Below are 25486 nucleotides of genomic sequence, written 5' to 3'. Positions count from 1 at the left end.
TAATCATAGTGGCTAACCTAGACTCATCCAAAAAAAAATTTAAAATTTAAAATACAAAAGTTAAAACTCAAATTTAAAATTCAAATTCAAAATTCGAACATTATGCAATGAAATTGCATCAACTGATCACCATTCATGAAGCTATTTCATCAAAAACTTGATTATGCTATGCTCAAAGTATTTGGCTTTTTACATTTCTAACATTTGCATTCCTATATTGAGCATAAGTTTTTCTGATCCATACAACATATATGTTTAGATTATAGTCATCAATGGAAAAGTTATCGTTGCTTGGCTCATGTAGCCAGCACCGTTTAAATTAGTCGTAGTGTTTGTTTATTGAGCATAATTTACCATTTGCTAGAAAACTGTCAGTAATTTAAGTAAAGGTTCCTCATTACATGTGCGATCTACATGCTGTTGAGAGCTTCACAGGAAAATGTCAGTTACCATGCACAAAACATGCTCTTCCAGATCTAAGCACTCAATAGCTTCTTTTGCATCCCTATTTTTTTTCCCCAACAAATTCAACTTAAGTTCCACCACATCTGCTCCACAACCTAGCCATCACCTTATGCAGAACAGGCCCTACTCATTTAGATCGAGTCACTTTTATTTTATTTGGTCAATTTCATGTATTTCAATTTGAGTTTTAGTTTGAGTCTGGTCATAGCCAATTTGAATTAGGCTAGTATTCTGATTCATCTAAACGTCTTTACATAGTTTTCTACTCGGCATATTGTTTAAACATAGATGTAATTTTTTTCTAGAATATTTTGCAATTTTTAAGGAAAAAATTGGCCCCTTTTTTTCCATCTTCCAAGTAAATTTGGCTAAAAGCAAAAGGGAAACACTGCTTTTCATTTCCTCTTCATGCAAAGTAGAAGGTGATTTAGAGAATCGCTCACCTTAACACATTACAGAGAAATGATTCCTTTTAAAACATTTTTCAAATACTTCATTAAAATTAAAACACCTCCCTCTCGTACTTGAATTCAATAGCCACCCCAAAATTATAGAATGTGGCAATTAGATGTGTAAAGGGTGTAAAACAAATTGTTTTTCTTGAAAATTCAAGCTTAAGTTGCTAGAGGACGACGTCTAAACTCAAAAGATTTTTATATGCCCCCCCCTCAAGACGTGAACTTGAACTAACTGACNCCAAGACGTCAACATTAACTAACTGACTGGAAGAGGAATTAAATAAGAACTATGAGCCTGCAAATACTTGACCATAGAAACTCTTGTTACAACTTATAACACCATGTAAAATAACCATTTATTTTTCAACTAATATTTTGTATTAAACAAGATATAGGCTAACAATTGGGATTTAAACAAATAAGTGCAGTAATAGGTATTAGGTCCTAAATTTAATTACCTTGAATGCCAATGCAGGGTCGGCCAAGAAGAGAGAGGCCGCGAGCAGAGCGGCGGCGGCGGCGGCGCCTTGGCCCAGGCTGCCCTCGACCGCCGAAAGAGACCACGAAATCGAGCACGAAGGTGTAGCAGTCTTCTCCTCCTTTCCCTACCCAAAATCATAACACGGGACTCGTTGGGGAGTGGAGACTGACTGGACAACCAAGAGCACAGGAGCAGGAAGATGAAGAAGAAGAGGGCGAGGACTGACCGGAGCGAGTGTGAGGTCGAAGGCGCCGCGAGGCGAAGAGCACCGCCGGCGGCATTTGGTGGCGGAGGAGAGGGGAGGAGAGGAAGGGCGGTTGAGTTTGGGGCGGAGGAGCAGCAGACCGCAACTAGTACTGATAGTGAGAGAGGCCATGGAGCGGATAGCGGCGCAGTGCGATGCTCTCTCCGCCAAAAACGACGCTAGTAGCAGGCTGGTAGAGTGTGCCGTTGCCTTCTCCGTCTTATCCGGATACCGGATTGTTCTTTTTTTTTTTTTCTTTTTCTTTTTTCCCGGGGAATTTTTCTTTGAGTTCTTTTTGAGGGAAAAAAAAAAAATTATAGGCAAATTTTTTTGGCCTTTTTGCATAAAAAATTCACTTATTTTGGGCTTTTGTAAAATCGGATCACTTTTTTCGTTTTTGCAGATTCGGTCCGTTTTTTCAGTAAACTGACCAAAATACCCTTATTACTTTTTCTCTTTCCTCTTTCTCTCTCCTCTTCGTTTCTTCCGTTATTTTTTTTTTCGTTCTTTTTTCGAGCCCGCCGCCGAGCCCCTCCTCCGCCTCCTCAAGCCGAACCCCTCCTCCTCTCCCCCGCCGCCGCCGCCGAGCCCACCCCCACCGTCGTCTCGCCTCCTCTTTCTCTCTCCTCTTTCTCCCTCCTCCTCAAGCCCCTCCTCACCTCCCCGTCGCCCTCCTCAAGCCCGCCGCGAAGCTCCGCGTCCTCCTCCTCCGCCTCCACAAGCCGAACCCGCCGCCGCGTCGTCACCGAAGTTGCAGGGGCGAAGCAAGCTCCTCGTCAAGCTCAAGGTCGAGGAGTCCCCGATCGTCTCCCTCTTCACGCGAAGCTCCGCCGCCGAGCCCCTCCTCCTCTCCCCCGCCGCCGCCACCGAGCCCACCCCCACCGTCGTCTCTGTCGCCGTCGCCGTCGCCGAGCCCACGTCCCGCCCCTTGCCGACCGCCTCGTCACCCTCCAATCGCCTCGTCACTCCCCTTACTGAGCCCTCGTCACCCCCACCGTCGTCTCCGTCGCCGTCACCGTCGTCTCGCCCCATTAATGGTGTAATGGTGCACCATTACACCATTGCACCATTACACCATTAATGGTGCACCATTACACCATTATGCACCATTAAGAAATTAAGTGTTGTAATTTTATTGGCTTTTTTTTTAATTAGTGTGAAAATTCTTGATAAGTAAATAAAAAGTATAGGAGAATTTTGATTTCAAAGTTATTAACTTGCTATTAACAAACTACAGTAAAAAAATAATTTTATTTAAATTTTACTTACAATATCATAAAAAGGGGTAAAAACATTGGGAGACCCTCTGAACTTTAGTTCATACAAATAAATGTATGAAGTTTCAATTTTTTGATAAAAAGGACTTCTTAAATTATATCAAATGGTTCCATAGGACCCTCTTTTTAATTAAAATTTTTAATTATATAATATGTTTTGTCATATTGTATATTGCATGTAGTTTTATAAAACTTCAAAATACAAAAAGAAAAAAAATACTTTTTGTATTCTAATATATAAGAAAAGCAAAAAAAAAAATTTATTTAGTTGGATTCAATTTATAAATTTATTTGAAAAGATTGACCTATTAATTTATTTGATAAAATTTAAATAACTTTTTTTTTACTAAAATTGGAAATTGGAAAGAGATGGATCAACTGCCATTCACTACTTCTGTTTAGGGATGCAAACGGGGCGGATCTGGGGGTGGGATCCCTGCCCCGCCTCCAGCCCCGACTAGCAAAATCTCGCCACGCCTCTCGCCCCGAATTCGTGATGGGTTAAAAATATATCTCATAATCCGCCCCGCCTCGTAACCCGCTTTCCGCTGGCGCCCTGAATCCGCCCTGCCAACTTATATTTTTTATAAAATTATAATATTATTAATATTTTATAAAATATAAGTTAATAATTTTTAATTTTATATATATATATATATATATAGAGAGAGAGAGAGAGAGAGAGAGAGAGAGTAGGGCTACTATACTCTTATAAGTATTGGAGCCTTCGAACTCATAAATTGTTTTCGATCATGGAGCTTCCGAATCGACGATCCAGTCCGTTAAACGTGATCTACAGTATTTGAAACTTCTAGAAAATAAATTTCGTAAATTTTCGAAATCATAATAAAGTTCATCAAGCGAGTATAAAATGAACGGTCAAAATCGAATAACGTCTTAAAAATGAATGATCGAATTCTTCAATTTAAGATCGAAGTTATTGATCTTTATCTAGGTAGTGAATATAATTTTCTGTCAAAAATTCAACAAATTCCGATTCTTTTACACCGTTAAAGTAGCAAGTATTCCATATCGGCCGTTAAAATTTGTTAATTTTGTAATCTTTTGATCGTAAGGTCAATGATGTCGAAAAATTATAAAATTTAATTTATAGAAGTTTTAAATACTGTAAATAACGTTTAACGGTATGAATCGTCGATTCGGAAGCTCTATCATCGAGAACGACTTATGAGTACGAGGGCGATCATACTCATAATAGTATAGCAACCGGACTATATATATATATATATATATATATATATATATATATATATATATATATATATATATATATATATATATATATATATATATATATATATATATAGCATCAATTATAAAAATAAAAAAATATTAATTAAAATTCGAAGCAAAATTCAAAAGTTTCAAATACATGAGAAATGAAAGCACTAATTTATTTGTACTTTGAACTTTTTTATAAATACATTATTTTTTTTGAAATATTTTTTAAAATATAAATAGTTTTCGGAGCAGATGCGAAGCGGATTTCGAGCGGATCATGACGGGGCAAGTCAAAATTTCTCTTATTTTTTTATCCCGAATTCATCTCGAATCATAAAATTTACCATATTTTTTATTCCAATTTATTTATTTTTTCTTGTTTACTGTCCCATTCGGAACGAATTAGGATGGAAGCTCCACGGACGATACGTTTGCATCCCTACTTCTGTTACTGGACTAGTATTATGATCCACAAGGTCCGACCAAATGGATGGATCACATGAGGCTGCGGCGTGACTCGGAGCTCTGTGGCTCCCATACTCCCTCCCACGGATAAACGGCCGACACGTGGCACTACCCTAATGGCGAAATCCCGCCATCCCCAATCCCATTCCGATCCAGCCTATTCCACATCACAACACGCATTTACGTCTTTGCTTCTCTCCTTCTCTCCCTCCCAGTACTCCTCCTCCGGGAAGGGAAGCAGCTCCGCGATGGCTCCCGCCCTCACCTCCAACTCCTTTCGACTCACCTCCGGCCCCCCTCGCCGGAGCTCCACCACCATTACCGCCTCGGCCGCGGCCCCCAAGCCGAATCCCTTCGGGATCTTCTCGACGCCGCCCAAGAAGAAGAAGAGGCAGGGCGGGGAGGAGGGGGACGCAAATTCCAACTCTAACCCTAACCCCAGCAAGAATCCGTTCTCGGTGGACTTCAAGTCGCTGGTGCCGGTGGTGGGGTCGCCGTCGACGTCGGCGCTGTTCGCGGGCGGCGTGGGGCGGCGGCGGAAGGATGCGCAGACGGTGTTCGTGGCGGGGGCCACGGGGCAGGCAGGCGCTCGGATCGCCCGCAGCCTTCTCCGGGGCGGCTTCACCGTGCGGGCCGGCGTGTCCGACCTCGCCGCCGCGCAGGAGCTCGCCCGCATCGCCGCCGCCTATAAGGTCAGCACTCCGCACCCCCCCGGCCCCCCGTAGGTTCCTGCCCCGTACCGTGCGTACGTGTGCCCAACATTCTTAAGCCAACTTTTTATTTTAAAATACTACTTAATTTTCAAGAATTAAAATTGCTAGGAAATATTAGATAGTTATTTTTTAGAAATTTAAAAGTTAAAGGCTAAATTAAATACTAGATAAAAAAAAATTGCGGGTAAATTAATAATTAGTTATTTTTAACGAGCGCAAGTGTACTGCAATTAAGGAGGCTAATAATTAAAGAGGACACAATATCGTCCATTCTAGAGCTCTTCCACGGGAGGAATTCTACACGATCATACTTACACCACATCATTAATAATAAGCCAATTATTTTTTTTTTCAAATAAAAATATAATAAAAATATTTTTTTACAATGATAATGAAATATATATCTCTAAAAGAAGATTTTTAATTGTTTGTTATGCTACGTCACTAATATACCAGTTGCATTCGAGAATTTTTCCTTCCACGGCCACGGAAGAACAAAAATTATATAAACACCCTCCATTCCCGTAGATACCTTGAAGGACTAAAATTGTATGGACGCCATTTGCAAGCACAATATCCGATGGGAGTGTAAAATTGTACGGAGACCCCTCAACTATGGGCTGTATTGAAATAGACTCTTTTTCTATCTTTTTAATATGCGATTTTATGTACAGTTAAATTTATAATTTTGTTATATGTAAATAATTTATTAGTATTATTGATTAATTTAATTTTATTTACTTAAACTAATTAATTAAATTTAGTAAAATTATTAATGAATTTAATAAAATTTCTTATGTAACTAAAATTAATTAATTCTAAAAAAAGATAAAAAAAACTAGCATGTTACCTCATGATTTAGCGAAAGAGGTAATTTCAATTTGTCTCCTTATAGCTTAGCAAGTTATTATCTTGCTACCTTACGGTTTAAAAACTAGTATATAGATATTTTATTATTTTATTTTTATGACTAAAATATAAAAATAAATTTTATAAATATCATTTTTTTTACTCTTAAAATTTTTTATTTTGCCTACTCTTCAAAATTACTTTAAGAAAGTTATGACATTAAAAGAGAGAGGGTGAATGTCCAAATTATTTCTACTATCGTCATTTTCAAGGATATTTTGGTATATACAAGTCATAAATTGACAAAATATTAACAAAACGGCGGGTTTAAGTGCATCAAAATAAAATTTTGGAGTAGGCAAAAGTACAAATTTTTAAAAATGAGAAAAAAATTAAAAATGAATATTTATATGAAGTTTGTTTTTTAACTAATTTATATTTCATTGTCAAAACAATTAATAAATATCAATAAATAGGATTCTAATTAATATTTTGATTAAAATATGTATAACTTATCTAAATTATGGATCATTTTGATTCGACTATCTTTCAAAATTATAATTTTATTATTCAACCTTTCAATTTATTTGATTTGACTCAATCAATGACATTTTTGATTTTAAAATTTAAATGCTTATTTATCTTTATATGTTTAATTAGTATATTTATGCTCTTCTCACAGCTATGAATTTATTAAAATAAGTAATTAATTTATATTTTAAAGTGAAAGTGTCGTTAACTAACTTAAATCAAATAAGTTGAAAGGTTAGATAGTAAAATCAAGGAAAAAATTCACGTATCACTCATGTGGTTTTTCACTTTCTTACTTTAATATTCTATAATTTAAAGTGTATCACTTTTGTGACGCCCCAACTTTCCAGGGGGTCACCCATCCTAGGACTACTCCCGTCCTAGCACGCTTAACTCTCTTAACCTCTTGGGCCTTACCACCGCCCAAAATGCTTAAGCCGGATTAAGAGTTTAGCCCTATTATATCTCATATATAAGACTATCTGGGGTCTCACAGTCTCCCCTCCTTTAAGCCCTGACGTCCTCGTCAGGCTCAGACTCACAAGTACCAGGCGATGTGAGACTCATCTCGCTAGCCCGTCATCCAGACCCTGGCTCAGTCGAGACTTATCTCACACTTCCGGCTGGTAATTGGCTCTGATACCATCTGTGACGCCCCAAGTTTCCAGGCGGTCATCCATCCTAGGACTACTCCCGTCCTAGCACGCTTAACTCTCTTAACCTCTTGGGCCTTGCAACCACCTAAAATGCTTAAGCCGGGTTAAGAGTTTAGCCCTATTATATCTCATATATAGGACTATCTGGGGTCTCACAACTTTCGTGACCTATAATTTTATTTTATTTTTTTGTTATCCCCTCCACTAATTTTTTCTTTAAATCAGTGACAAAGTTAAAACATAAAAATACTAAAGTGAATATTCGATAAACTATAGGTGAGGTATCTAAATTTTTTGTATATAATTTAATGTAAAGTTAACGGATGGGCTGATAAAAAAAGAAAATGAAAACATAGGGCACTAAATTGATACACTTTAAACCATAGAGTACTAAAGTGATAAATTGCGAAATCACAGGGACGGTATTTGAAGTTTATCTTAAAATCAAAATTTTGAAAAATTGGATAACTAAATGAAAATGATTCACAGTTCAGTTCAGATAAGTTTTGTATGTTTTTATCTAATTTTTTTAAATAAATACAAATAAAAAGCACAAATTATAAAATAATAAAATAACATATTTCAAATTTATTACTAATAAGTTATTAAATATTATAAAATTGTAAAATTTAACTATATATAAAATCTAAAATTTAAAAAAAATAGAAAAGGCAAAATGTACCATAGTTGAGGGGCCATCATACAAGTTTACACCTCTTGATTCTTGTCAGAACGAAAGTTAGGCAAAAATGTACAGAAATTATCACTACGGTGGACAATTTTGGATTAATTATCTTACCTTACAAAAGAATTTGGTTTTATTATTTAATTTTATTAACATTATTTTGACTTTAAAATTAATTTAATTATTATAATAAATTTATATTTATAAAAATTATAAAAATTATATTAATTAAATTAAATGCATAAACATAAACGATTTGTTTAAATTTGTTTAAAAAACTATAGTAGACTGATTTAAATTAAATAAATTAAAAATTAAATTTTAAAATTTTAATAATTAATTTAAAATAGCCCATAATTAATGCGTTCTTATCTAAAACTTATGTAGACATTGTGGTCTCGGTGTCAATATAATTTGGTGCCCAAATAACTATTCTCCCTCGGTGCCTCGGTGGCCTAGCGTGTCGTGTAGTGACTAGTGACCCATATTAACTGCACTCAAAATAGTCTCATAATAATTGAGCAGGAGATTTTTTGCAGGCTAAGGGGTTATTTGGTTCTACGAAAAATAAAAAAAAAAAAAAAATTGATAAAAAATATTTTTTTGTGGAATTTTTTTTTTTTTACCACATTTAGTGTTTGATTCGTAGTTTATTTATATTAATTTTTATTATAATTTGTATTTGTGAATTAAATATATTAAAATTATATAATATGATAACTTGATAGGTATATAATATAATTGAATTAATTTGATACAGCTCCCTGCAAATATAGTGAATGAAAAATATATCATTATAAAGCTCAACTTTCATATGTTGTTCTTGTAAAAATTTCGATATTTTCAAAATATGTCCCTCTAATTTGTTACCGTTAGAGAACTATTTATATTTTCAATTTTGCCATCATAAATATGTCTCTCCAAAAATAATAATAGTATAATAGAAGAGGGATAAAAATATTAAGAACTAATTAGGGTTAAGTATTTAAACTATAGTTTTTATAATGGATTTTAACAGCAGAAATATATTTGAAAATATCACGACTTTGTAGGGACAATATATGAAAGTTGAACTTTGTAGGAATATATTTACTATTCACCATATTTTTAGGAGTTTGTATGAATTAATCTAATATAATATGAGCAGGTATAACTTAAAATGAGGTGTACATCTTACACCCACTCCATCCTAAGGCCATTATTATCACATTAATTTTTTAAAATTCTACTAAAAGCCAATTCGATTTTTATCAACCCTAGAATTGCGGGTATAAGATGTACACCGCATTTTGGGGTGTACAAGAAGCATTTTTCATATAATATATGTAATAGTATACATATAATACTATATAATAAAAATATGTAATAATTATAAATAAAAATATAAAAAATATATAATAACTTTTCACTCTTTCCCTCGCTCTCTCCTATATATATATATATATATATATAGAGCAGGGCTACTGTGCTTTCAGGAGCACGGAGCCCTCCGTGCTCCTGAGTCGTTTTCGATGATGGAATTTCCGAATCGATGATCGGCTCTGTTAGACTTGATCTAGCGTATTTGAAGTTTCGAGAAAATAATTTTTGCAATTTTTCGATATCAATTACCTAGCAATCGAAATAATTCAAAATCAATAATTTTTAACGGCTAAAAATAAAAATCATATAAAAAGTGGTGATATAGCACTAAAATTTTCGATCAGAAATATTGATCTTGTTGTAGATAGTATAAAGAATTTTGTATCAAAATTTCATCTGATTTGAATATTTCTACACCGTTAAACTTGAAAACGGCAGATATCAGCCATTAAAAATTATTGATTTTGAATCCTTTCGATTTCTAGGTAAATGATATCGAAAAATCATAAAATTTATTTTCTAGAAACTTCAAATACGCTAGATCAAGTCTAACAGAGCTGATCATCGATTCGAAAATTCCATCGTCGAAAACGGCTTAGGAGCACGGAGGGCTCTGTGCTCCTAATAGCACACAAGACCAACTATATATATATATATATATATATATATATATATATATATATAGTCCGGCTACTATGTTATTAATAGCACAAAGCACTTAGTGCTACCAAGTTTTCCGTCGTTAGATCTACCATTTTGATCATTTTCATCCGTTAGATCATACTATTCAACCAACCACCCACTCAACCCTAGAGGGCCCACATCATCCTAATCGCATATCTCTTAATCCAATGGCCAAAAACTTGGTAGCACCAATAACTTGGTGCTATTAATAGTATATTAGCCTATATAATCTTGTGTGCTAGCACGGAGGCCTCCGTACTCCTAAGCCGTTTTCGATGATGGAGCTTCCGAATCGACGATCGGCTCCGTTAAACTTGATCTAAAATATTTGAAATATCTAGAAAATAATTTTTGTGACTTTTCGATATCATTTACCTAACGATCGAAAAGGTTCAAAATCAACGGCTGAAAATAAAAATCTCACAAAAAATGGTGATATAGCATTAAAATTTTCGATCAAACATATTGATCTTGCTGTAAATAGTATAAAGAATTTTCTATCAAAATTTCATCTGATTTGAATACTTCTACATCGTTAAACTTGCAAACGGTATATATCAACCATTAAAAATCGTTGATTTTGAACCCTTTCGATCGCTAGGAAAATGATACTGAAAAATCACAAAAAATATTTTCTAGATAGTTCAAATACGCTAGATCAAGTCTAACGGAGCCGATCGTCGATTCAAAAGCTCCATCATCGAAAACGGCTTAGGAGCATGAAGGCCTCCGTACTGCTAATAGTACACAAGACCTACTATATATATATATATATAGAGAGAGAGAGAGAGAGAGAGAGAGAGAGAGAGAGAGAGAGAGAGAGAGAGAGGCTGGTATGTTTCTGAAAACACAAAACCCTCTATGTTTCTAAGTCGTTTTCAATGTTGGGATTTTCGAATCAACGATTGGCTCCGTTAGACTTGATCTAGAGTATTTAAATTATCTAGAAAATAAATTTTATGATTTTTCGATATTATTTGCCTAGTCATCGTAGGGGCTCTTAGTGAGGTAGATATGCTTTTGGAAGCACGGAATCTCCGTGCTTCAAAGTCGTTTTCAATATTGGGACTCTCGAACTAACGATCGGCTCTGTTAGACTTGATCTAGAGTATTTGAATTATCTCAAAAATAAATTTTGCGATTTTTTGATATCGTTTGCCTAGTGATCGAAGGGGCTCAAAATCAACGGCTGAAAATAAAAATCTTACAAAATAAGATAATATAATATTAAAATTTTAGATAAAAAATATTGATCTTATTTTTTAGTATAAAAAATTTTCTATTAAAATTTTACATGATTTAGATATTTCTACACCGTTAAACTTGCAAACGGCTCACCACAGCCGTTAAAATTATTGATTTTGAACCACTTCGATTACTAGGTAAACGATACTAAAAAATTACAAAATTTATTTTCTAGCTACTTCAAATACTCTAGATCAAGTCTAACGAAGCCGATCGTCAATTAAAAAGTCCCAACATCGAAAACAACTTGAAAGCATAGAGTGTTCCATACTTAAGCATATATACCAGCCTCTCTCTCTCTCTCTCTCTCTCTCTCTCTCTCTCTATATATATATATATATATATATATATATAGAGTGGGTCGGTATGCTTATTGAGAGCATGTCGCTCATGTCCGTGCTTCTACAGTTGTTTATGGATGTTTCAACGGACTTTCGACATTGACGGATCGGCTCAGTTATAGTTGTTCGTATTAGTATTTGAAATGAATCTAGCTATTAAATGATATTTTGTGATTTCCGAATTCGATATCATTTGCCTAGTGAATTGCAGGTGCTCAGGATCCATAATTTTAATGGCCGTGGTGAGCCGGTTGCAGGTTTTACGGTATAGAAATGTCCAAATCGATATGAAATTTTGATTGAAAATTCTTTATACCATAACTTTGAATCTGAAATTTTAATGTCATATGATTATATTTTGTACGATTTTTATTTTGAGTCGTTGATTTTGAGCTACTTGGATCACTAGGCAAATGATATCGAAAACTCGACCGATATTTATTTTCTAGATACTTGGAATACTCTTGATCAAGTGTATCGGAATCGATCGTTGATTCGAAAGTCCGAACCTCGAATTTATTTTGTATGCACGGAGCCCTCCGTGCTTCTATATGTATCCTATCTGTACTCTATATATCTATGCTGTATATAAAAGCGTATAGGAATTCCGACAATGACAGACGGAATCTAAAAAGGAATAAAATAATATTCTCTACGAATGGTTATTATTAATTTGTTAAAAATATCTCAAATAAAAATTAACGGTTATGATCAATCTATTAAATCTCAAATACTATTCACTATTAATGATTATGATTCCTTTGTTAAAAATATGTCAAATAAAAACGAACGGTTATGATCAATCTATTAAGTGCTTGTACTTGGTTTAAGGGTGTATTCCCTGTAAATGGTTATGATGGAATTTGTTAAAATGATATCTGGAATGGTAACATTTGTAATGACTCTCTTCCCCAATATAGTATTGGCATTTATTTGTGGATTCGGAATCATGTGAATGAGTTATAATCACATTTGTTATATTTGAATTACGTCTCAAATTAAAACAAACGGTTATAGGATACTATAATACTAATTTTACTCTCAAATATAAATTTATATTATTTAAAATTTATGAAAAATATAATACTATTCTCTAATAAATTTTTCAAAAAAAATATCAAATTTATTTTTAAAAACTTTTATTCATGTGGATTAGGGATAGAGTTTTGAGAGAGGATAGGTTTTTTTTTTTTTTTTGATGAGAAATGGGTGAAGAGAAGGAGGGTGAGATGGTCACATGGGCTTCGAGGACTTAGTGGGCTTCCGAAATGAAATTTCAATCCGGGCTAGAAGACCGGAAACAAGTTGAAGGCTAATGGGCCATTCCCATTCCAGTCCGGAATAGGAATCCCAAACCGATTTATGCGAACCAAACAAAATTATCCGAATTTGATCAAACCGATTCCGATTCCATACCCAAAATGGATGAACCAAACAAGCCCTAAAAAGCATCATTCCTATCCATTTATAAATTTAATTCTAGGGACGATTATAATCAATTTGTTAAAAAATATCTCAAATAAAAACAAACGGTTATGATCAAAATTAAAAATATCTCAAATATTTATTCATCTATTTTACATTAAAATTAAAATTTGAGTTTAAATTATGAATTAAATTTAATTTGTATCAAATTTGAATTAACAATTAATTTTTTTATTACAGTGGATCAAAATTAAAATTTAAATTTTAAAGTAAATGTGAATTAAATTTTAATGCTTTTAGTTTAAAATACATATTTAAATTTAATTCATCAAAAATCAAAAAGTATATAAAAATGTTCGATGTATATAAAAAAAAAGAACAATGTAGGATATTGTAAATATTTTCTAATAAAATATAACATATAATTTATAAATATAATTTGTATTATAAAATTTTGGATATATTATATATATAATGTACAACTTTATATTAATTTGAAATAAATTATAATAATTGTTACGTGCATTTGCACGTACATTCAACTAGTATATATATATATATATAGAGAGAGAGAGAGAGAGAGAGAGAGAGAGAGCTAATCTCCTATACTATCTATAGTATCGGGGGTCCGGTACTATAGTCTCTTTTTCGATGTTAGGGTGTTCAAATCAACGATCCACACTGTTAAACTGATATAGGATATTTAAAGTTTTTAAAAATAAAATTTTATATTTTTTCGATATAGTTTTCTTTATGATCAAAATATTTCAAAATTGTCAATTTTCAATGGTTATTATGACGAGTTTGGAGTTTAACGGTGTAGAAAAATCTAAATTTCTTCAAATTTTAATAGAAAATACTTTAAACTATCTAAATTAAGGTTAACATTCTTGATCTTGAATTTAAAAGTTCTATACTCAAATTTTAAAGATTATTCAATTTTCACCGTCCATTTTAACATAATTTATTTACTAAGTAAACGATATAAAAAAAAACTAAAATTTTATTTATATGAACTTCATGTACCCAAGATTATATTTAACGGTGTGGATCGTTAATTTGAACACCCTAAAAACAAAAACAAGACTATAATATCAAAACTCCGATACAATAGATAGTATAATAGCCTAATTCTATATATATATATATATATATAGTCAATGAGCTCTCACTTAAGCTCGTGGATTGTGATTGGTGAAGAAGCCATGCGCCGTGTGTTTTGATTGAGTTTTCATTTTTCGCGTCATCTCTGCGGAAAACGAAAAGCCGGTTTTTCCGTCGAATTCGTAAAAACTTTTTTTATGAAAAATTACTTTATGCCCAGACAAACACTATAAAGATTATTTTCAAAAACAAAAGAAAATTTTTAGTGCTTTTATATCGATCCAAACACACCCTAAACTAAAATTAGCTCATTGCCTTAACGTTTGTTTATAATTTAAAATTTTATGTTTTAAATAATTGACAATTCCCTATTTTATAGTTTTATTTTAATTTGAGTGTAGCTAGGCAACCGATGGTAATTAGGATGTACAAAATACTGTGTACTAACTGGAATTGTAAGGTATTACATATATATGAGCAATTCTATTTATATACTTCAAAAAAGAATATAAATGTTAGACTCATCATTAAAGGATTATTATTATTTTCATATTTTATCAATTTTTTTTCTTAATATTAAAAATTTAAAAGAATTTATAAATTTTTTGATAGAAAGTATACAATTTACACCAATTTTTTTTTTTGGTGTACACCTAGCATTTTTAAAAATGATGAAACACATGGGGATAACAAAAATTTTATTGTACATTTCATAAAGAAATGCAGATCTTATATTCTCTCTAGAATTCATAGAAGTTCAAATAATTTTGAATAAAAAAGAAAAATAACATGATAAGTAAAAAATGATAATTTTTGGAGGAAAAAAAAGATAAGATATTTAGCCTATTTTGAAATGTACTAGTGATGTTGCTCATCGGTAAAATGTAGCATTCTTTTTTCTTTTAAGAGATAGATAGCATGCTATGCGCTTCGTTTATTTCATTTAAAAATAAACTTAGCTAGAAATGTGAATCAATTAAGATTCGAACTTGGGAACTCAGTACCAACGATCAAGCCCTTTGCCACTTGCTCTAGGGATGGTCGATGTAAAATGTAGCATTCTATCTTGATATGATTTAGGCTTAGGGTATGTTTGTTTGGGTGAAAGTGGGATGGAAGTGGAGAGGGGAAAAGTCGTATTCGTAAGACACGATCACTTTCGTTGTTTGGTTCGCCGTAAAAAAGTTACGGTCGAAACTCTAATTAACCTGAAAAGACGTAATTAACTTCGACCCATCGTGGGTGGAAGTCAATTACGGTGAAAAGAGGTGAAGAAAAAAACTAAAATAACATATTAGGTAAAGATAATTATATTTAAATATATTTAATTATATTACTAATTACTCTTTTATTCAGTTTGTATATTTAAAATATGATAAAAATTGATTAATTAAGTATTAATATTTTTTTACTTTATTTTTTTATTGTTGTATTACTATAATTTATGTATAAAAAAATAATTTAGTTGTTTTCAATTAAATTTTAATTATATAAAAATATAATTATATTATTTTTATTTATTAAATTATTTATTATTTATATATAAATTATAGTTTTACGTTATATACTTTTTATCAAACAAACAGCAGAACTAATAAAACTTCACTTCCACGAATACAAAATAAACAACGGAGAAGAAATAATTTTCACTTAACTCCACTTCAAAGTCTATTTTAATCTAAAGTGCAATTTGGATGAAACAAATATGCTCTTAGTCACCTGCTTCAAAATAAACATTTATTCTATAATAAAATAGAAGCAAAATTTATAAGTGGTAAAAGATAATTTTTCAAGCTACATAATAATAAAGCTTAAATAGGGTGACGGGTAATTTTCCAAGCTAGCTAGCTACTCATAATTTGCACGTAAGTAAGTAAACAATATCACTGAGCGCGCGCCCGTTTAATTTCCGATCAACAGATCATCTCGCCGGAGGAGGCAAAACGGCTGAACGCGGTGGAGTCGGCGTTCGGCGATCCGGAGGCGATCGCGAAGGCCATCGGCCCCGCCGCCAAGGTGGTGGTCACCGTGGGCCCCGCCGAGAAGTCCCCCTCAGCCGCCGCTGCCGCCGCATCGGCGGTCACCACCGACGACGCCCTCCAGGTGGTGCGCGCCGCCGAATTGGCGGGGGTGGGCCACGTGGCGGTCGTCTACGACGCCGGGACGGGAGGAGTAGCAGCGGGCGGCGCGTCGACGTACAACGTGCTGGACGGCATCACTTCGTTCTTCGCCAACCTGTTCGCGCAGTCGCAGCCGCTGACGCTGGGGGAGTTCCTCAGCAAGGTGGCCGAGACCGACGTGAGCTACACCCTCATCAAGGCCTCCCTCACCGACGACTACGCGGCCGAGGGATCCTACGGATTGGTCGTGTCCCAGGAGGGGTCCACGCCCGCCGGAACCACCGCCCGGTACAAGGTACGTAATTAATTATACATGCATGCACCAATGCATGCATGCATGCATGCACGTGTTAATTAAGCTGCTACTTAATAGCTAATTAATAATGCTATTCTGATCGCTCTCCTTAATTTTTTTTGTTTTAATTCTAATTATTATACCAAAACTGATCTAATTAAACCCTCTCCATGATGGTGTTACATGCGCATTAATAATATTTTTTTTATTAGCAAACTCCAAAGTAAACGAAACAGTTGAAGTGCCTCCTTACTGATTGTTAACCTTAATTTTAGTATTGCAAATTAATGTTGTGTTCTGAATTCTGATCTCACCAGCCGAATGCGTATTCTTAACTGCGCGCATGTATATCCTGCATGCAGGTGTCTAGATCACAGATTGCGACGCTTGTGGCAGATGTGTTCTCCAATACGGCTGTAGCTGAGAACAAGGTATTTTTCGTTACTCGATCGTCTCCCTTGTTTGTCGTCCTTCCCGTACCATGCATCTTCATCTAATCTTGAAATAAGACCCAAAAATCCTACTTTCAGTTATGCGCTCTTCATTAATTTATTTCAATTGGAACTGATGAATTTTCAGGTTATGAGTTCATGAATTCTGTTAAATTCTCAGGTTGTTCAGGTTTCTACAAGCCCCTCAGCAGCTTCAAAGCCCATAGATGAGCTTTTCGGGTGATTAGCCATGCACCATTTTATTTTATTTTATTTTATTTTATTTTTTCACTTGTCATGCTATTTATTAGCTGATCATTACTATATATATAAATATACTCGTCATATAAATTACAGGAATTACGTACAAGGCTTTTTCTGTTTGAGAAGAGAAAAAAAGTGTTTTAGCTTTTGAATATTTTTAATAGTATAGCTTGACACTTCTAGAGGGAATTTCAATTGAAAAGTACTTTTATAATTGGTCTAATCAAACGATACTTATGCACAAACCGCAGTCAAAATAAAATGCGCTATTTTACTTCTGTTTAAAAATTTCTTTAAGGAAGTTCCTAGAAATCTTCTCTCCACTTCTAACATTAATAAGTGTGCTAGCTAGCAGTAGCACTTACTTAACATAATTAAGAAGCATTAATTTGGCGCCATTCGGCTCTACACAATGCGGCCTAGAAGTGCTGAAATAGTTTGTTTTCAAGAAAGTGCGGACCGCGGTGTAGGTTTCTAATATCGTACTGCGTTACGAAACAAATGCCTGAAGCTCTAAATATAGTTCGGACTCGGGCCAACCAGACACATTATAGATTTTTATGAAGGTTTACTGAACTCAATTTCCATCATTAATTGTGCAGCGCTGTTCCTGAAGATGGAAGGAGGAGAGCGTATCAAGAGGCCTTAGCGAAGGCGAAAGCAGAAGAGGAAGAAGCCCTGTCGGCTTCTCAGAAAGCTCGCGAGGCCGCAGAAGCCGCCAAGAAGCTCGAGAAAGAGGTGAAGAAGCTCTCGGAGCAAGAAGCGCAATCTGCGAGCCTAGCACAAGAAGCCAGAGAAAGAGCAGAAGCTGCGGGCACTTCCCTAGAGAACCTCATGGATCGGGCAAAGGGATTCGGAAAGGACTTCTCTTGGGAGAAATTTAGCTCGCAGCTCAAAAGTTCTGCTGCTCAAAAGCCTGAGGAAGAGAAGCCTAAAGCACAAATTGCCACCGTTAGGGGCCAGGCAAAAGCAGAAAAGTTGCCACCCCAAAAAGCAGTTATAAGGCAACCAACACAGAAGCAGAGGCAGACGCCCTTACAACCTGATCCAAAGCCAGAGGTGAAGAAGGTGTTTGGTGGGCTTTTTAAGCAAGAAGTAATCTATGTAGATGATGATTGAGTTTTTTGTAGAGAGAGAGAGAGAGAGATTGCAAATAAGGTTCCAATTGCAAATTTCTTACTCCACTGCAAATTGTTTCATTCTTCTTTGAAATTATAGTCTCGCTATTTCTCTTGTGCAAAATTGAGGCATGCATGGATTTGAAGAGATTAGCCCTGGCTTTACAGAAAATATACAAAGAAGTGACCACTGGCAACTAGATTGGTTAATTGTACCTCATATTGTTCGTATTTATTTGATATACATGATTTAAAACTTCTTTATGGCTCGTGGGCTTTTTGTGGGGCCCAACGTCCAATATGCTATGTCCGGAAGGAAGCGCTCGTGCTTATATTATTATATGTGAGTTTAGTCCCATATTAAAGACTCAAGATATATAGTAATTTTTAATGTATCCCATCATCCTCAAGCTATTTGCTTAGAAGATAATGTGAGTGGTGCTATCCAAGAAACACAAGCACACGCGCTATCTTGGTTATGCGGTTCAATTGATCACCTTATCTTTTATTTTTCTTTTTGGGACTTTAGGTAAGGTCCAACGACTAACCCGAGACAGAGCCGTTGGACCCTACCTTCCATTGGCTGCTTGAGGCAGCTACACTCATTGGCTCTTATCTGTATACAAGAGAGGGTGCAGAAGAGGTTAAGTACCTTTTTTGGCTGAAGCTTCTACTTACTATTGTTGCTTCTTCTACTTTGAATTTTAAACGAGAGATTCTCATTACACTTAACTACTTTATTTGCTTGATCTCTGAAAGTCTACGTGGTTCGAATTGCACCACTCTGTAGTCTGTAGACGTGCCGACGGGGTGAACTGTGGTAGTTGTAATACTAGAAGTGATTGCCGGAGCCTCGTATTTGGAGAGACAAACTAACTTCTAGGACAATATATAGCACGTCTCGACTCATAGACCTCATCTAAACTTTTCTTCCTTATTATATTTGGTTATTAATATTTTCATGCGTTCCAAAATATTTATTTAATCCTTGCAATTTAAAAATTATTTTATAAACAAAATTATTTATACATAGACAGGATTTTCTCCAACAATATCCAAGGCTATATATATCTCCAGTCCGACTCACATGATCAGTGTAAGTCTGCTTGCATTAGTGGCCCACAGACCTATCCAGAAGAAACAAAATGATGCAAGTTGCCATCAAGTTTGAAGAGAAGCATCCATCATTAATATGAATTTTCAGAGAATTTCAATGATTTTTCAGCAAAAAAAAATTTCACAGAGAATTCTAATTAACTATTATGGTAGGGCTAGCTGTGAAGTAAATTTGTGTTTGCAGACAGTCGATGTTCGATCAAATTAATGAAAAAAAAAGAAGAGTAAAATAAGTTAGCTCCACAATGTTTTTATATATTGGCTCGATGAGAAATCAAATTCAGTTAGCATAAGGTAGATTAAAATAAGACACAAAAAGAATCGATTTGTGAGCCGTATGAGGTAGGAAACTCTCAAGTAGGGTTCTTAGGAAAGAAAGCACCTATTCCAACTTCAACTAGGTTAATGACAAAAATACAAATATCTTCTAATCAAGGACAGTATATGCTAGTACAAACTGCTAGTAAAAATTTCGATATTTTGTGAAGAAGCTAAAACGCTTGTCAAAAAACAATAATTTCAGCTATTTCTATTGTGATTTAGCAGCATTGTTGAAATGTCACTTTGAGACCTTTTGTTGATGCTAATTATTTAATGATTGTTTGATCTTGTAATTGCACGACAGTCTACTTACCAGTACTACCAGGTTTCTAATTAAAAATTTTCAAATTGCGCCGTAAGCAAAAATGTTCAATTACATATTATATTCTTACAGATGGAATCTCATTTGAATATATCATCATGCAAATAGGTTGAGCTCGTTTATTAGTCAAATATTTACTTTCTAAAATACAAAAATATTTTTCACAAGTACTTAATTTTTATTGGTAATTAAGTGAATTTATCACCACAAAGCCTTTTATTAGAAGTTTATTCCACCACATCTTTTTGATGACAATCACAAGAGCAACCAAAAGAAGTAGAGCAACTGAAAAGACAAAAACACTACATCATTGACAACTGAACTACTTGAATTTCGTTTCCACCAATTAACTTGTTCCCACCAATTCATAGCCAATCCAATTTTTTTTCTTTTTTTTGGTTTTGCCTAATCTCTTGCTAAAATTTATATGGTGATGATCCCCAAAAGCAACTAGTGGTGAAGAACCATCGTTGAATCCAAACCATCCCCTTATTTTGATCTCTATATCTTTTATTTTCCCACAATATATAGCTGGGTCCCAGCGTACACTCTCTCTATATCGTAGCTATGTACTCCCATGAGGCCACGATCGCTCGTTGGAGATTGCCCCACGTGGCCCTCACCCCAATCCAAAAGTTTGTGGCCGTTACGGATCCGAAATCAGAATCCACAATCTCCGCTATATATTTACACCACAATCCAAAGTTTGTGGCTCGTTGGAGAAGCTGCTTTTGCCTACAGCTGCAATTTCTGGGCTTCTTCAATGGCCACTGCCGCCGTCTCGACCGTTGGAGCCGTTAACAGAGTGCCGGTATAGCTATGATTTTCCCGCCACCTCTCTCTCTCTCTCTCTCTCTCTCTCTCTCTCTCTCTCTAGCTAAGAACCCACTTTGATTTAATCGCCACCAAATGAAGTTTACTGCTCTTTGTAGTTCTCGCTCAAAAGTAAGTCTTTATTTCTCTTTTTAGATATAAAAGTAACTATTCTATTGTTAGTTGTGCTTGGATTCTATTCAATTGGTGCAACAAAATAAAGGTTCTTTTTTTTAAAAAAAAAAAAATTCCATTCACATTTTTGCACCTATTCAACTCTCCATTTATTTACTTTTTCCTGTTTTCACTGGTGGTTCTAACTAGCGGAGCATTTTGATGCATCAGGTTCAGATGAGCTCTAATTTGGTGCTTTTACTTTTATCTGCTATTTCTATCGAAATTATTGAAGAGATTTGAATATATAACTTTTTTTTTCGTAAAATCAACTAATTCATCTATTGATCTATTTGTTTCCAAAGAAGGCCTGATGTTCGATCACTCTTGATTGATTACACGTTATTCGTCCTATTAATTCCTCTAATTCTAAATTTTAAACCACTTTTCTTTATTAGTACAAAGTGGTTTCATTATGGAGATTTAGCTTGTTAAATATCAAATGTAGAATTCGAACTCATCATGAGCAGAAACTAAGGAGGCTTACATATGTTATGTTAACAGAAAGATGTCGAAAATGGTTCAATGATAGCTGTAACAGCTAGCTATTGCTATTTACAAGAAAATTTTGGATTTGAATAACCTTTTCCATGAATTTTCACCAATTTTTTCAAATTTTGGTTTGACATACAACTTTGTATATGCAGTTGAATCTGCACGGCTCCGGTTCGGGATCTCAGGTCCCGAATTCGGTGTTCTTCGGCAGCAGCTTGAAGAAAGTAAGCTCTAGCCTAAGCCATGGAAGAGTCCCTGCCAGGGTTTTCAAGGTTATGGCCGCCGACCTTGATGAATCGAAGCAAACCGAGAAGGACAAATGGAGAGGGCTGGCATATGACACGTCGGACGATCAACAGGATATCACGAGGGGGAAAGGTAAGGTCGATCCGCTCTTCCAAGCTCCGATGGACTCCGGCACCCACATCCCTGTCATGAGCTCCCAAGAGTACATTAGCCAGGGGCTAAGAGAGTAAGTGAAATAAAACAAAAGAAGATAAATTCGATCCCTTTGTTATTTTCTCGCCATATATATGTTTGATCTAGAATTATATATAAACTGACTTTGTGGGGCTTTTTTAAGGTACAACTTGGACAACACCATTGATGGCCTATACATAGCTCCCGCATTCATGGACAAGCTTGTTGTTCACATCTCTAAGAACTTCATGACCTTGCCTAACATCAAGGTAGTAATTGAGATATAATTGTAGTTTTCTTTTTGTATATTATATGTCGATGATAGTTGTGTTGATGATAGGCTAAAAGTGCGGTCGATTCTGATAGGTCCCCCTTATTTTGGGTATTTGGGGAGGCAAAGGACAAGGGAAATCCTTCCAGTGCGAGCTCGTCTTCGCTAAGATGGGTATCAAGTGAGTTCACGTTTTTATTCGGCGATAAGATAAGTTAAAAGCTCATATATATATTTAAGCGATTGCTGCAAACAATTTAACATGAGGAGCAATAGCTTATTGAATAATTTGTCTTTTGCTGTCTTATTATTACTATGAATTGATCGTCGGCGGTATGTTACAACAAGAGATGCGCGTTTGCTGATTTCATTCGTCTTACTATTCATATGCTCGGGCTTTGTTATTCGAGCAATGAAACTAAATAAAAACTTCTCAATAAGGAAAAGGAAACATTTCTTCTTGATCTAACTAAAAGTAGCTAGATTTACTGTGTTACAAAAACTCGGTTTATATCAAGCAAGGGTTTCTATGCTGAGCAATCATAAAAAATTAACATCCTGAAGGCCATTATTAATTAAATATCAACCTGCTGTCATTTGGGAAGTTGTGTGTTATTCTTGTGCTGCAACTGGTCCCAATTTCCTCTTCTGGTTTAATTCAAACTTCTCAAAAGAGAGCGATTCAAATAAATCCTTCTTAAATCTTCTATTTTAGGGTTAAACCCTTACTCGTATTCTACCGAGTTATGAAAAGTACTGCTGCTGCATTTCTCTCGGTTAATTTAAATTCAAGAACTTTCCTTCCAGCCCTATCATGATGAGTGCCGGAGAGCTGGAGAGCGGGAACGCCGGAGAGCCTGCAAAGCTAATCAGGCAAAGGTACCGCGAGGCGGCCGACAGGATACAGAAGGGTAAAATGTGCGTCCTCTTCATAAACGATCTCGATGCTGGTGCCGGCCGGCTCGGTGGGACCACCCAGTACACAGTCAACAACCAGATGGTCAACGCCACCCTGATGAACATCGCCGATAACCCGACGAATGTGCAGCTCCCCGGGATGTACAACAAGCAGGAGAACGCCCGCGTGCCCATCATCGTCACGGGAAACGACTTCTCTACGCTTTATGCGCCGTTGATTCGTGACGGACGTATGGAGAAGTTTTACTGGGCGCCGACCAGGGAGGACCGTATTGGTGTGTGCAGTGGTATATTCAGGACCGACAACATCGCAAAGGAGGATATCGTCAAGCTCGTTGATGCCTTCCCCGGCCAGTCAATCGGTAAGTCGATCTTTAGCCTTTTGAAATCATCAGCATTTGCGCAAATCCTAAAGGTATCCAAATGAGAATTTTGTGGTGCCTGATTTGGCTAGTGAACTTGATAGGATTACATTCGATCTTCAATGTGATCCACAAAACCTTTACTAACGTTACGTTGCGTTCGTTCGTACACAGACTTCTTCGGTGCCCTCCGAGCCAGAGTTTACGATGACGAAGTGAGGAAGTGGGTCACGGATATCGGTGTCGCGACGGTCGGGAAGAAGCTCATCAACTCGATCGAAGGCCCGCCGACGTTCGAGCAGCCCAAGATGACACTTGATAAGCTGATGGAGTACGGAAACATGTTGGTGCAGGAGCAGGAGAATGTGAAGAGGGTACAGCTTGCTGACAAGTACTTGAGCGAGGCCGCGCTCGGAGATGCCAACGACGATGCCATCAACACCGGATCGTTCTTCAACGGAAGCTCTTAAATCAGGGATTTGTGTATATAATCATGATATACTTCATGTCTACCATTTTTGATCTTCCAAGTTTGCTTGTTTTTGCCTATCTTCTTATGATAAGCTAATCTATTGTTTGGAATGGATTATGGTTAGATAGAATTCTAGTATTCACTTTCTTGTTTTGTCCTCAGTTGCGTTTTAATTCTTCCATAAGTAAAAAGGTTTTTTTTTTCTTTTCTTTTTTTTGACAGAAAAATTCTCTTTCATATCTTTCTAAACCGAAATGGCAGGAAATCAGACCTCAATTTCATCTTGTTTGCTTACACTGGATGAAATGCACTAAAATAAATAAAAGTAATTAAGGGATAATTGCCTATATACCTCTCAAAACTTCGAAAATATCTAATTTATTATTATTTTTTTGTTTTCAATATACCCCTTATATATTCTTCTGTTATTAAAAAATACCCCCGCTGTTAACATCCTTTGAGTTATCTTGGATTAAGCGTGAGTTAAGTATCTATCAAGAGTTAAAAAAAAAAATCAAAATTCCTCTTTTTCCCTTAAGGACAAATAAGAAAAGTTGGTGATGGTAGAAGATTATATTTGAAAAGATCAAAAATCAAAATACTTATTTTGTCCCGAACTTAAGGAAAAATAAGAAAAGTTAGTGATAGTAGAAGGATATATTGGAAAGGACAAAATAGTAATTTTACAGAGATAACGACTATTGCTAACAGTCCACTAAGAGAATTTAACTCTAGAGGTATATTTGAAATAACTTGAAACGTAAAAAAAGTATTTTTAATACTAGCCTTCTAAGAGGAGGTAAATCAGAAAGTCAAAAATTTTTCAAGAATATATAAGCAATTGCCCCAAGAAGTAATTACAAATCGTGCAATAACAAGTATCCAAATAGGGGGCCCAAGTAAAAGTGGATTTAAATTTCATCCAATTCACCGATTTGGCTGTTGTCAAATAAAATCCAGACAAGTTATAGAAAATATATTCAACAAGTTAATGATGTTCTTCAAATTCCTTGGCAAAATTAATACCCTGGCTCTACATTAAAGAACTGTGTTATGATACTTTATATTCAATTTATGCGTATTAATCATCAAATCATAGTATTAATTATCAAATCATAATGAGAAAAACCAAGTTGTGCCAAACTGTGAAGCAATCAATTTACCTGATCCGGCAACTCTATCTATGTAGAGATGATGACAGGTTCGGCAGGTGTTCCCTTCGAAGATACTTCGGAACTTATGCCTGAACCAGATGACCACCGATACTTTGATTCTTTCCACGGAGAAAGTGTAGAGGGAACTGCTTGAAGATGATGATGTAATATCCCGGGCTTGTCGCAACCCGCT

The 25486-nt window shown here is 35.3% G+C and overlaps 3 protein-coding genes across 6 annotated transcripts in view; 2 read left to right on the top strand and 1 right to left on the bottom strand.

Moving 5' to 3' along the window:
- LOC109720725 (thylakoid lumenal 15 kDa protein 1, chloroplastic) overlaps positions 1–1905 on the bottom strand; it is a 71693-nt gene extending 69788 nt beyond the window's left edge. Inside the window, exons 1-2 of one of the 3 annotated variants that reach the window (XM_020248012.1) lie at positions 1631–1905; positions 1382–1528 (exon numbers count right to left, since the gene is read on the bottom strand). In XM_020248012.1, coding sequence (XP_020103601.1) covers positions 1382–1528; positions 1631–1780 — 297 coding nt within the window. In that variant the 5' untranslated portion in view covers positions 1781–1905. The remainder of the gene's footprint in view (positions 1–1381; positions 1529–1630) is intronic. The other 2 variants (XM_020248011.1, XM_020248010.1) reach the window with 2 other exon arrangements.
- Positions 4830–25486, top strand: part of LOC109720759 (protein plastid transcriptionally active 16, chloroplastic-like) — a 32300-nt gene continuing 11643 nt past the window's right edge. Inside the window, exons 1-5 of one of the 2 annotated variants that reach the window (XM_020248068.1) lie at positions 4830–5324; positions 16148–16642; positions 17005–17073; positions 17255–17313; positions 17940–18483. In XM_020248068.1, the coding sequence (XP_020103657.1) occupies positions 4881–5324; positions 16148–16642; positions 17005–17073; positions 17255–17313; positions 17940–18456 (1584 nt within the window). In that variant the 5' untranslated portion in view covers positions 4830–4880 and the 3' untranslated portion in view covers positions 18457–18483. Of the gene's footprint in view, positions 5325–16147; positions 16643–17004; positions 17074–17254; positions 17314–17939; positions 18671–25486 lie in introns of those variants that run through there. The other variant, XM_020248067.1, reaches the window with a different exon arrangement.
- Positions 20914–24300, top strand: LOC109720761 (ribulose bisphosphate carboxylase/oxygenase activase, chloroplastic-like). Its single transcript, XM_020248069.1, has 6 exons — positions 20914–21025; positions 21849–22168; positions 22280–22385; positions 22483–22568; positions 23195–23667; positions 23842–24300. Exons 1-6 carry the CDS (start codon positions 20978–20980, stop codon positions 24135–24137), a joined length of 1329 nt encoding a protein of 442 aa, XP_020103658.1. The 5' UTR covers positions 20914–20977; the 3' UTR covers positions 24138–24300.

This window comes from Ananas comosus, linkage group 14 (genome assembly GCF_001540865.1).
Source record: "Ananas comosus cultivar F153 linkage group 14, ASM154086v1, whole genome shotgun sequence".
Taxonomy (NCBI): Eukaryota; Viridiplantae; Streptophyta; class Magnoliopsida; order Poales; family Bromeliaceae; genus Ananas; species Ananas comosus.
Note: the sequence above shows the minus strand (reverse complement) of the source record. Positions and strands in the feature narration are given on the sequence as shown.